Raw genomic sequence first — 12,375 nt, 5'->3', positions numbered from 1 at the left:
TTATAGTTTATATAGAATATATTTATTTTACTGTTGATTACTGTTCTTAAAATATTTTATTTTTGCCTGTTCCCTTTCCTCACTGGGCTACTTTCCCTGTTGGAGTCCCTGGGCTTATATCATCCTGCTTTTCCAACTAGGGTTGTAGCTTAGCTAGTAATAATAATAATGATTATGTGTTTCATTAATGGATTAGTGGAGTTTATTATGGTAATCGATCGACTGGCCAGACAGTACTACATTGGATCCTTGTCTCTGGTTATGGTTGATTTTCCCTTTACCTACATATACACCGAATAGTATGGACTATTCTTTACAGATTCTTCTCTATCCTCATACACCTGACAATACCGTGATTACCAAACAATTCTTCTTCACCCATGGGGTTAACTACTGCACTGCACTTTCCTCTTGGTAAGGATAGAAGAGACTCCAAAATCAAACCATTGTTCTTTAATCTTGGGTAGTGTCATAGCCTCTGTACCATGGTCTTCCACTATCTTGGGTTAGAGTTCTCTTGCTTGAGGGTACACTCTGGCACACTATTCTATCTAGTTTCTCTTCCTCTTGTTTTGTTAAAGTTTTTATAGTTTATACATGATATATTTATTTTACTGTTGATTACTGTTCTTAAAATATTTTATTTTTGCCTGTTCCCTTTCCTCACTGGGCTACTTTCCCTGTTGGAGTCCCTGGGCTTATATCATCCTGCTTTTCCAACTAGGGTTGTAGATTAGCTAGTAATAATAATAATGATTATGTGTTTCATTAAAGGGATTAGTGTAGTTTATTATGGTTATCGATGGACGTTTATTGGCCCGTTAAATATAAGATACTAGTGTACGCGAGCCGTCAAATATAACGGCTAAATATTTAGATAAGCAGACACACGGATCAACCCTTCCCATCCCCTCCCCCTTTCATTAATACCACACGGCAGTTTGGGAAATTTATGGGATATTGTGCTTTCCGAGTGGCTGCCGCCTAGCGTGACAGGAAAGCAATATATATATATATATATATATATATATATATATATATATATATATATATATATATATATATATATATATATATATGTGTGTGTGTGTGTATATATATATATATAAAGAGAGAGAGAGAGAGAGAGAGAGAGAGAGAGAGAGAGAGAGAGAGAGAGAGAGAGACTTGCTCTTTACTATGTAGGGGAGCTTTTTTAACGATAGCTATTAAAGAAACAATATAAATTTCCCAATCTTTGAGAATTTGAATTGTGCATTCCTTAAAACAGGTAAATTCAGTGGCTCATGTGGGCGTAAAGAATTATTCCAGTTATCATAATAGAAAGCATATGCTTTTTGTAATTCCACCATGAGCAGGAGATCTGTGACTACAACTAATTCCCGCTTAAACCTTCAGGTAATCTACTCACAATCTTGGCCTTGCCCTATTCAACGCGACTGCGAAACGCAGCCACGTGGTTCGTCGTGAACCTGGCGGTGGTGGAAGGCCTGTTCTGCGTCACCATCCTGCCTATGTCAGCTGCCCATCTCTTCTCACTCTATATTAGAGGTGAGAAGCTTTTCTCGTCCGAAGGATGCAGTGTGTTCGTCTTTCTCCGTTACGTCATCATCCAGACGGAGCTACTCTCCATAGCAGCGATTGCAGTTAACAGGTATTTTTAACAGATTTCTTAAGCCAACTAAGTCAATTTGTCTATACTGAAGTCTGCTAAACGGTTTTGTTTTATTTTGTTGAATTTAGAGAATCATACGCGGCAAAATGGATTTTATCGCTACTAGTTAAATGTTAAAATATTAATTCTCAGAATATTCCGGCATAAAGGTTTTTGCAAATCCAAACTTATCTTGGGCATCATTCTTTTACCTAAATGGTTAAAAAAGAAAATATCCCAATAATACTTATTTATAATTTACATGGCACCAAATTTGTTATTATTTCACAGCTGAATTGCCGTAGTATAGACAAGTAGCATTCAGGTTCAGTAGAGTATATTGAAATCTCTGAGATTTAACTAGTTTGGAAAATTAAAAGGGAGAGAGCAAAGATGACCAGTCACGCAAGGAAGCGGCATGTAATGGTATGGCAAGGTACAGGTCCGTGTAAGTCGGGAAAATCTTGGAGATAGGATATTGACGAACGCATAGGCTGCATAAAAAGTCTAAAAGAGTGCCCACTGTCGACCTAACCGTGCCAAGACTCCTCGCTGCTGGGAGGAAGGACGCTGGTGACAGGTACAAGCTCATAGGCTGCATAAAAAGTCTAACAGTGGTCGACCTAACCGTGCCAGGACTCCTCGCTGCTGGGAGGAAGGACGCTGGTGACAGGTACAAGCTCATAGGCTGCATAAAAAGTCTAACAGTGGTCGACCTAACCGTGCCAGGACTCCTCGCTGCTGGGAGGAAGGACGCTGGTGACAGGTACAAGCTCATAGGCTGCATAAAAAGTCTAACAGTGGTCGACCTAACCGTGCCAGGACTCCTCGCTGCTGGGAGGAAGGACGCTGGTGACAGGTACAAGCTCATAGGCTGCATAAAAAGTCTAACAGTGGTCGACCTAACCGTGCCAGGACTCCTCGCTGCTGGGAGGAAGGACGCTGGTGACAGGTACAAGCTCATAGTGTGCATAAAAAGTCTAAAAGAGTGCCCACTGTCGACCTAACCGTGCCAGGACTCCTCGCTGCTGGGAGGAAGGACGCTGGTGACAGGTACAAGACATCAACATACACTACCGGGGTCTAGGGGATGTCAGGCACGACAAGCCAATCGGGACTACGGTCAAACACAAAGCCAAAGCAAAGTCCTTCAAAAAGAAGGCAACCGTGCTTACCTCATACAAATGGGAAAAAAGCACGTTAATAGAAGAAGAAGAAGAAGAAGAAGAAGAAGAAGAAGAAGAAGAAGAAGAAGAAGAAGAAGAGAGCCCAAGACGGAGAGAACTAACCTCATGGATAACCCAGAAAAAAAAAATCTTACTGATGATAAATTGTCGCTTTTACAGCAACAAAACCCCTTAAACCCCAAAAATACCGGAAGTCTCTTTAATGTGACTACTCATCGCTGACAAATATATTGATATATGTGCAAGAGCGTGTGTAATCATATACAAAATATATCAAGTTTCAAAGAGGTGTTTTAATTGATAAACTCATTGTAAAAGATATAAAAAATGTATAAATACTCCATGTATTGACTATGAAAATATTCACCCAAAAGCTAGTCATTTATAAATAAACCAAGTCATTTCTTTTTTATATATATATAACGCAAAAAAAGAGAATTAAATAACATATAAAATTAATAACGAAAATCTATAATCAAGTCCCATGCAATAAATAATAATAATAATAATAATAATAATAATAATAATAATAATAATAATAATAATAATAATAATAATAATAATAATAATAATAATAAAGTGGAAAATCACAACGGCAAACATCTTGACATTTATTGATTGCACAAAGGATCAACACTTCAGATTTTTCTAATTTCTAATTCATGTAACCAGCATATAAAGGTTACTAATGCGGTCAATGCATTACAGTAATAATCCTAAATCATAGAATTCTAAAATCATCGGCTAAACCTACAATTGCATTCTTATTTATTATCAAAAGAATGGAGGTTTACCAGCCCCCTGAGTCAAATCTCAACACTTACAGAGCTGAATATTATTATTATTATTATTATTATTATTATTATTATTATTATTATTATTATTATTATTATTATTATTATCACAGACTAAGCTACAACCTTAGTTGGAAAAGCAGGACGCTATAAGCCCCAGGAGCTCCAACAGGGAAAATAGCCCAGTGAGGAGAGGAAACAAGGAAAAAATAAAATATTTCAAGAACAGTAACATTAAAATAAATATCTCATATATAAACTATGAAAACTTTAACAAAACAAGAGGAAGAAAAATAAGATATAATAGTGTGCCCGAGTGTACCCTCAAGCAAGAGAACTCTAACCCAAGAGACAGTGGAAGACCATGGTACAGATGCTATGGCACAAACCAGGACTATAGAGAACAATGGTTTGATTTTGGAGTGTCCTTCTCCTAGAAGAGCTGCTTACCATAGCTCAAGCGTATCTTCTACCCTTACCAAGAGGAAAGTAGCCACTGAACAACTTCAGTGCACTAGTTAACCCCTTGAAAGAAAAAAGAATTGTTTGGTAATCTTGGTGTTGTCGGGTGTATAAGGACAGAGGAGAATATTTAAAGAATAGGCCAGACTATTCGGTGTATGTGTAGGCAAATGGAAAATGAACCGTAAATAGAGAAAAGGATCCAATGTACTACTGTATGATCAGTCAAAGGACCCCATCACTCTCTGGCGGTAGTATCACAACGGGTGGCTGGTGCCCTTGTCAACCTATTATATTAATATATAGATCTGAACGATAAAAAATAAATTAAATATTAACTCTAAGCGATGGAAAATAAGTTAGAGATAAAAATATGTGATAAATAGAAGTGTAAATTTTATCTGATAAACCTATGCCTCTTAAAAATGTTAGAATACTGAAAACACTGAAACTCTCAGAATTCGATAAAATGCCAGACATGGCCGAAATATAAAATTTTTCGATTTTTATAAACACATTCGTAAAAATGGTGTCAAACTTACTGTAGAAGGGAACTGCCTTGAGATGTGTGCTCATTAAAAAACAATTGTTAAAATGTTTATGACCAACATGTAATCTGGCTAGTAATGTAAATGAGATGAAGAAATGTTTTGTCAGCCTATATAAAATAAGAGGAATACTGTGACAACACTAATAATTAAATTTTTCGATAATTCATGTCAATAATTAAACCTCCCGGTTTCACTTGCAATTCAAAAGAAAAATTCAGTATAAAATAGTTATTTGTCTTGCTATACTTTTGGTTAATGCAAATAGAGAAAAGTAATTATAATTAATTATTTGTCTTGCTATACTTTTAGTTAATGCAAATAGAGAAAAGTAATTATAATTAATTATTTGTCTTGCTATGCTTTTAGTTAATGCAAAAAGAGAAAAAGTAATTATAATTTTTGTCTTTTGTCTGCTTCTCCATCTGTAGATGTCTCCTGATAGCTGTGCCAAGGGTATACCCCAAGATCTTTACCACTCCAAAAACCATTGCCACCATCGTCATGATCTGGGTTGTATCAGCAGCACTGATGCTCATTCCATTACTAGAGGTAAGTAGGCTCAATTCTCATACTCAGGTAATGTTTAAGGACTTTAACTATTTCGCGTACGGTTCATTCTTTAGATCACCTACACATTTAAATCAACATCGTGACTTTTATCAAATAATTCCAATAACTCGTAAATGGAATTGGCAGTAATCTAAATCACCTTGTAGTACTTCGGTAATGTTTCTTGTCTGTTTCTTAATGACTCTACAGCCTTGTATATCCCTAATGAATTAGTCCTTTGAGTTTAATATCGCATGCAAGGTTTTGCCCTCAATTTCTCAACTTTTAATTTTCTATCTGTTCTAGTGGTCCTTAAAAATATACCAACCATTTTGTGGGTAATTTCTGCTTCATGAGTTTTTTTTTTTTTTAAAGTAAACGAGGAAAAGAACCAATTAGTAAAAATCAAAATTACATTTACTGGGGAAACAATCAGAATACAGACTGCTGTGCGATAATTAAAACAGTTTTTGAGCGTTTTGGCATTCTACTATCAGTAACAGACAACCTAAATTTTCAGACGCAAATATTTTATTCAGCTACAGCAATCTCACGAAATCACTTGAATTTTTTATTCCATCCTATCTCTACTACTAAAACTTCTATAACTCCCTCTTTTCAGCTTTCTCCCACTCAGCTGAAATCTCACACTATCCGTCTATCTCACAACTTAAGCTTAAACCACTAGGAAGTTTTTTACTTCACTTATATCAACTTCTCCAACTATAAACTTTTCAACTCCTTCCCGAGCTCACCTAGTTATCGGAACTTGCTACTATAATTCTTTTTTCTCTAACTAAGACTGGAGCCAGTGGGCTCATGGGAAGGCATCCCCTTCCCACAGTCAATTACTCCCTTCTCAAACAACCCATCACAACCTAAAACCTATCCCAATATCCTCAAATAAAAGTTGCAGAATATCCCCCACCCAACTACCTATCCCAATATATCCTACCTAATCACCTACGGGCTGCAAGATTGCAAAAGCCCGTGTCTGGCCAAAATGGCCAGGCAATCTTCGACAACAACAAACAACATTTTATGATATTTATTTCTTACAGATATATGGCGAATTCACCTATAACGTTAAAACGAAAGAATGTGACTTCGGAGACTCAAAGAAAACCGGCGGAAATGGTCCGAGGAAATTGTTCTTAGCCTTAGGATTTCTCCTCCCTTGTGGTGTCATCATCGCGTCTTATTCTTACATCTTCTATAAGGTAAACTATGAAGAATTAATAGAAAATAAGAAATAATAAGGAGAGGAGCTGTTTAATGATAAACATGTAATCCCGATACAGTTAAAAATATTAGCATTACTATTTTTATTATTATAAGTCAAAGTGTAACCATTATTAGAAAAACAAAGCTACAAGGATTCGAATAAGGAATACAGCCCAGTCCAGAAAAGAATCAAAAGTAAAGAATAAACTCTACCAGAGAAGTAACAAAATAATAAGATAAATAACAAGTAACAGATACTCAAGGAAACCAGACTCAACAAATAGTACATTAACACACAGCTTTAACCTCTAAAGTTCCACAGAATTAACATGATGAGAAAGATCATTCCATATCTTGGTTTCATTCACTTTTAGATAGTGTGTAGTTTTGAGACTCACGAAAGAAGAAGCAAATGTGAGAATAAGTGCTGTGTGGCACTCTAAAAATCTGATTGAAAAAGATAGTCAGACTTATGAAAAATCTTTTAAAGTGTGCAGACTGAACTAATTGAATGACAGTGCCAGAGATTAATATTTTGATAAGATAAAGGGATAACGGGCAGTATTTTTTTCTCCAATAATAATTATTGGAGAAAAAACTTACCACCCTTTTAATTCCCTTTCCCTCATCTAAGTATTAATTTCTGGCACTATCATTCAATTAGTTCATTGTGTATACTTAAATTATTTAGGATGAATTTCAACGAGGGGCTATTTAATACTTGGGACAATAAAACGAATTTCAAAATTTCCCCACGATAGACAGTTCTCCGAAAATATCGAAATACATATACTGATTCTTCTTAAAAATTCTTGACTTCAAAGACACTTTGAGACACGCATACCGTCCGCCTCGGGTGGAATGTGTTACAGAGAATGACTTTGAGATCAAGAATGATACCTGCAATTTCAAATAACCTGCATGTAAGTCAAGAAACATTGTCCATGAAAATATTTTGATGAGTGGCATCCAATGCCTTAAACCTACAAGCAAACATACTTTTAGGTTCTTTTGTGCTCAACTACACCCTCATACAGTAATTTGCACCATGCATTATTTCAGCTAGATATGTTAAGATATTTAGCAACCATGGGTTTACACTTGGGAGAGTGGGTAAATGCATATAATCAAATAACTATTCAGTATGCTATTCTGTTGAAATGGTTTTATGTAATCTTCAATTTAAAATTGTACTATTTATTCTAGGTTGGTGGCAAGCATTTCTTTTTATGTATATGTTAGGATTTTAAACTCATGCAGTATATTAGTATGATTCCAGTGATCTCATTTATCTCCCCACAGGCAAGACAGAGTTCAGCTAAAGTAGATCAGGCAAGGTCACAGTCATTACTCAAGGGTTCCATCAATAGTTCTTCTGAAGTCAGGTAAGCTACTGAACTATACAGTACAGTCATTCTTGGGATTAATTGACCATCTCTGTAAATGAGCTTTTAATAATAGTAATTTGGATTGATTAACGTATGACCTCTCATTAGAGGTTACTTACTGTTTATCATATTACAAAAAAATGATGAATGCCATCTTTGCAATGTGTAATTTAAATGTAGTATATGCAAAATTAATGCAGATATAAAATCATACTCTTTCAATTACATTAGTCATATGATATAGAGATATGATTATAAGAGCAAGAACTGTACTTTTGATTTTATTAATTACAGACCTTATAGTCATTCCTTTGCCTTTTAATGCAAGTCGGGTTTGTTATCCATTATGGATATAGCGATGTTGGCACAAAAGCCTTCATTACATGGGTAGTTATCTGGCCAGTATTTTTTCATCCTAATTTTGTAGAGGAATAGAAGAATACCCATCAAGGTCTTCACTTGCATGTGTTCATTTAAAATTATAACAAATGAAGCTATGTTCTATCGCATTCAGTTTTCCACAATGCACATAAAGGACTAACTTCAAGTTTTTGTGTTTGTTTAAGATATCAAAACTATTCTGGAAATAATTTGGTTGTGATTATAAACTTTGAATATCATGTTGTTAGTCCTCTCTGGGTAAGCACCTATACCATAGAATATTAGGTTAATGTAAGGAAAGATTAAAAGATAATTAAACATAATAAAGTTCATTTCATATATATAAGATGAGAGACTGTAAAGGAAGAATTTGAAAGGAAGAGAAACCATCAAACCCTCCAATCCAATGATTAGTGATTTCCTCCACTTATGTTAAGATGAAAACAAATATGAGGAGGGGTCCTTTTCTCAAACCCTTTGGAATCATAATCAAAAGAGTTTCTATTCAGAAAAAACAAAGATCCCCCTTGCTATATTTCATGTATTTCTAAGTAGTTTGGCCTCCTGGAAACATTTCCGGATCTAAATACCAGTACTGTATACTACAGGTGCTTTCTCAGAGTATGTTCTTATATAATTTGCCAAGTAAAAATTTCATAAATTAATCAAATTCTTTAATCTATTCACCTCCTGGCATTTTATACAATATTATCATGTTTCATTAAAAAACAAACGGATTTCTAATTTTTCATATTACTTTCAGGCCAACCCGTCCAGCAGATGGACTAAGAAAGCGTGATATTCGTATAGCCAGAACTATTGGTGTCATATTTCTTGCGTTTATTATATGCTGTACACCTGTTTCCATAGCTCATTATTTCGACAGTAAAGTAAGTGTTTGATTTTCCTTGTTATATCATCATAAGTCTTTAAATTTAAAATGAAATATTATTTAGTGTATTAAAGCAATATTGGTCTTTACATGTGCCCCTTTAGGAAGTCCTGTTTGTTTAGAATTTACTCTACATTAGAGTACTTATTAGTAGTCGATACTTTACTATGGATTTAAAATTGTAAGCTATCTAAAACTAAAAAATGGATTCAAAATTGTAAGCTATCTAAAACTAAAAAATGGATTTAAAATTGTAAGCTATCTAGAACTAAAAAATGGATTTAAAATTGTAAGCTATCTAAAACTAAAAAATGGATTTAAAATTGTAAGCTATCTTAAACTAAAAAATGGATTTAAAATTGTAAGCTATCTAAAACTAAAAAATGGATTTAAAATTGTAAGCTATCTAAAACTAAAAAATTTAAAAATAATAAATCATTTGGACGTTGCTTTATAATTCCATTCATCTCTTTGTGTGTAAATTTTTAATGAAGAGCAATGAAGTAAGAATTATATTCTTCTCTGATCCTGCTTCTTATGGGCAAGGGATTAAGCATTCCCTTAATTTTCCAGTGATTTCTTCCTATAGTTAATATAGTATCTTTATCATATTTTCAAGACATGTTATTCCATTAATGTGCATTTCTTACTATAACAATGATGATAGTTATAATATAACGAGCATATTGTGTGGCACTACCATGTTGCATAAGATTTTTCATAACTCTGGCCATCCTTTACATTCAGATCTCCCTGGACAATTCTATCCTGTTCGTAATACTAGGCAGGCAGTTAATTCTAATAGCCAGGCCTTCTCCATCATAAGACTCAATACTACGCAGTACTCTAAAAGTTTTATTCCAGCTGTTACCAAGTTGTGGAATGATCTTCCTAATCGGGTTGTTGAATCAGTAGAACTTCAAAAGTTCAAAGTTGGAGCAAATGCTTTTTTGTTGACCAGCCGGACATGAGTCTTTTTATAGTTTATATATGACATATTTGTTGTTGACGTTGTTAATAGTTTATATAGGACATATCTCTTTTGACATTACTTTTTTTTAGAATGATGTATTGTTAATTTGTTGTCTTCAGTTATTTATTTCCTTATTTCCTTTCCTCACTGGGCTATTTTTCCCTATTGGAGCCCCTGGGCTTATAACATCTTGCTTTTCCAATTAGGGTTGTAGCTTGGATAGTAATAATAATAATAATAAGAGGTTATGTCACGAGAATAATCAGGTGAATGAAGTTTGCTATTTCAATTTTGCATGTTTGTAGTTTGCCATGTGTTATTACCAAAAAGGATTTCCTGAAAAGGGAAAGCAACCTAGTATTTTTCCTGATTTTCATGATGAAATGCCTATTATAAACTGACAAGTATAGTGATGAACAATATTCATATTTCTGGTCATTAATTTCAGACTTTATAGACATTCCTTTGCCTTTTAATGTAATTCGTGTTTGTTTTCTCTTATGGATGTAGTGATGTTGTCACAAAAGTTTCCAATACATGAGTAGTGATCAGGCCAGTATTTTTTATTATAATTTTGTAGATAGAAAAATAGCCATCAAAGCCTTCACTTATTTATGTTCATTTAAAATCATAACAGATGAAAGCTATACTTGCTCTATCTCATTCAGTTTTCCACAATGCACATTAAGGATTAACTTTGAGTTTTTGTGTTTATTTAGGTTATCAAAAACTATTCAGGAAATAACTTTGTTGTGACTATAAACTTTGCATATCATCTATTGATGCAGAACTTTATAGATCACAAACCTAATATATGCCATCTAAGTTGTAACTTATAATAATCCTTTTCGTTTTCTCTTATACAGTTCCATAACCCAACACTCCTCTTGCTGTTACATCCATTATACTGGGCTCAATATTGCATTAATGTATTCATATACGTCCTCATGAATAACCAGTATCGGGATGCCTATGTGAATTACATCTCTCGATGGTGGCCTAACTTTAAAGAGGTAAGGATATCCAGAAATTATTCACAGGACTACAGACAAACAATGCCATGTTAATCTACAACTAATAGAATAAGAGTACAGAATTATGGTTAATCTATGTTTTTTCAGTATTCAGTGTCAACTGTATTTGTTGTATAATATCAGATGATTTCATATGTGTTTCTGTCACACTTTTTCTCATTTGATATAGGGAATTATATGTAAGAAGATTGGGGTTTTAGTTGAACTGCATTACATCCTAAAATTTCTGCAAAAAAATTAAATGCTGGACTACAAAACAATATGTTGACAATTATTTCAGTTATTTAAAGACAATGAAAGTTGGAGAACATAGGTTATTTTTCTGAACTGTAACCAAATTGGTTTGAAATAATAGTACTGTAATTAACTTCTAAAAAAAAAGCCCTACCTACCTAGAATCTTATGTAACCCTGAGAGACAAGAGTGTGTTTTTGAAAAAAAAAAAAAAAAAAAAAAAAAAAAAAAAAAAAAAAAAAAAAAAAAAACTTATCAAAATATCTGATTATTTGTTCTCTATAATCATTGGAACTTGTACAGCGATTACCAGTGGCACTCTTGGAGCACATGTCTGCGTGCGTAGCCCCAGGTTGCCCTGGTGCAGCCAATTGTAATTCGAGCAAATATCTTCCGCATCATCCGTACATTCCAACAACATTACCTCCTCAGCCACAGAAACCCCAGACTCCTCAAGGGGTTTTGGCTTCGACTTTTGTGTGAGATAGTTTTCTAGTTGGTTATTTAAAGCAAAGCATGCAGGTTGCATGTTGTCTCCAATGTGTATGTAAAAATGGGTCTATTAATCACGTTTACCCATTGGGTTGTCTGTCTATCATAACTATATGACTGCTATGATAATTTCACTTAATACCTTTTATGTAAAACTATTTCGTTTTCACAGCACTTATTAGCTTGACTTTTAATAGAAATTTCATTCTCATTCACTTTATTGTCACAATTTAATTCAAACTCTGCCTCATAATCATTGAAAAGTGACAATTCTAATGCATACCACAACTGTACATAAAGTTCAAGTAATGAAATGCTAATTTCCTGACAAAGAGAAAGAATTATTTTATTGGTATTTAGTTACCATCCAGACTTGTTAATATACTTGTCTTGTCACTTTTGCTATTCACCTTGTTACTGTAAAAAGGATTCTCTATCACAGTACTATAAAGTATCTAAATAAGACAACTAATAGTCATTTGTCCATAAAAGTAAGGTGAAGCAGTGGCAGCTGAACAACTATAGATGAAAACAAAGAAATGTAATGGAAGGTAAAAGGT

General features: G+C 34.0%; 2 protein-coding genes across 7 annotated transcripts in view; one reads left to right on the top strand and one right to left on the bottom strand.

Moving 5' to 3' along the window:
• LOC137632488 (F-box/WD repeat-containing protein 2-like) overlaps nucleotides 1-12,375 on the bottom strand; it is a 477,230-nt gene that overhangs the window by 419,907 nt on the left and 44,948 nt on the right. The gene's annotated exons all lie outside the window — the stretch shown is intronic.
• Nucleotides 1-12,375, top strand: part of LOC137632487 (protein trapped in endoderm-1-like) — a 66,023-nt gene that overhangs the window by 50,325 nt on the left and 3,323 nt on the right. For 2 of the 3 annotated variants that reach the window (XM_068364440.1, XM_068364439.1), the window contains exons 3-8: nucleotides 1,399-1,654; nucleotides 5,077-5,197; nucleotides 6,259-6,417; nucleotides 7,724-7,806; nucleotides 8,954-9,080; nucleotides 10,922-11,068. In XM_068364440.1, coding sequence (XP_068220541.1) covers nucleotides 1,399-1,654; nucleotides 5,077-5,197; nucleotides 6,259-6,417; nucleotides 7,724-7,806; nucleotides 8,954-9,080; nucleotides 10,922-11,068 — 893 coding nt within the window. Of the gene's footprint in view, nucleotides 1-1,398; nucleotides 1,655-5,076; nucleotides 5,198-6,258; nucleotides 6,418-7,723; nucleotides 7,807-8,953; nucleotides 9,081-10,921; nucleotides 11,069-11,626; nucleotides 11,803-12,375 lie in introns of all 3 variants that reach the window. The other variant, XM_068364442.1, reaches the window with a different exon arrangement.

This window comes from Palaemon carinicauda, chromosome 41 (assembly GCF_036898095.1).
Source record: "Palaemon carinicauda isolate YSFRI2023 chromosome 41, ASM3689809v2, whole genome shotgun sequence".
Lineage (NCBI taxonomy): Eukaryota > Metazoa > Arthropoda > Malacostraca > Decapoda > Palaemonidae > Palaemon > Palaemon carinicauda.
Note: the sequence above shows the minus strand (reverse complement) of the source record. Positions and strands in the feature narration are given on the sequence as shown.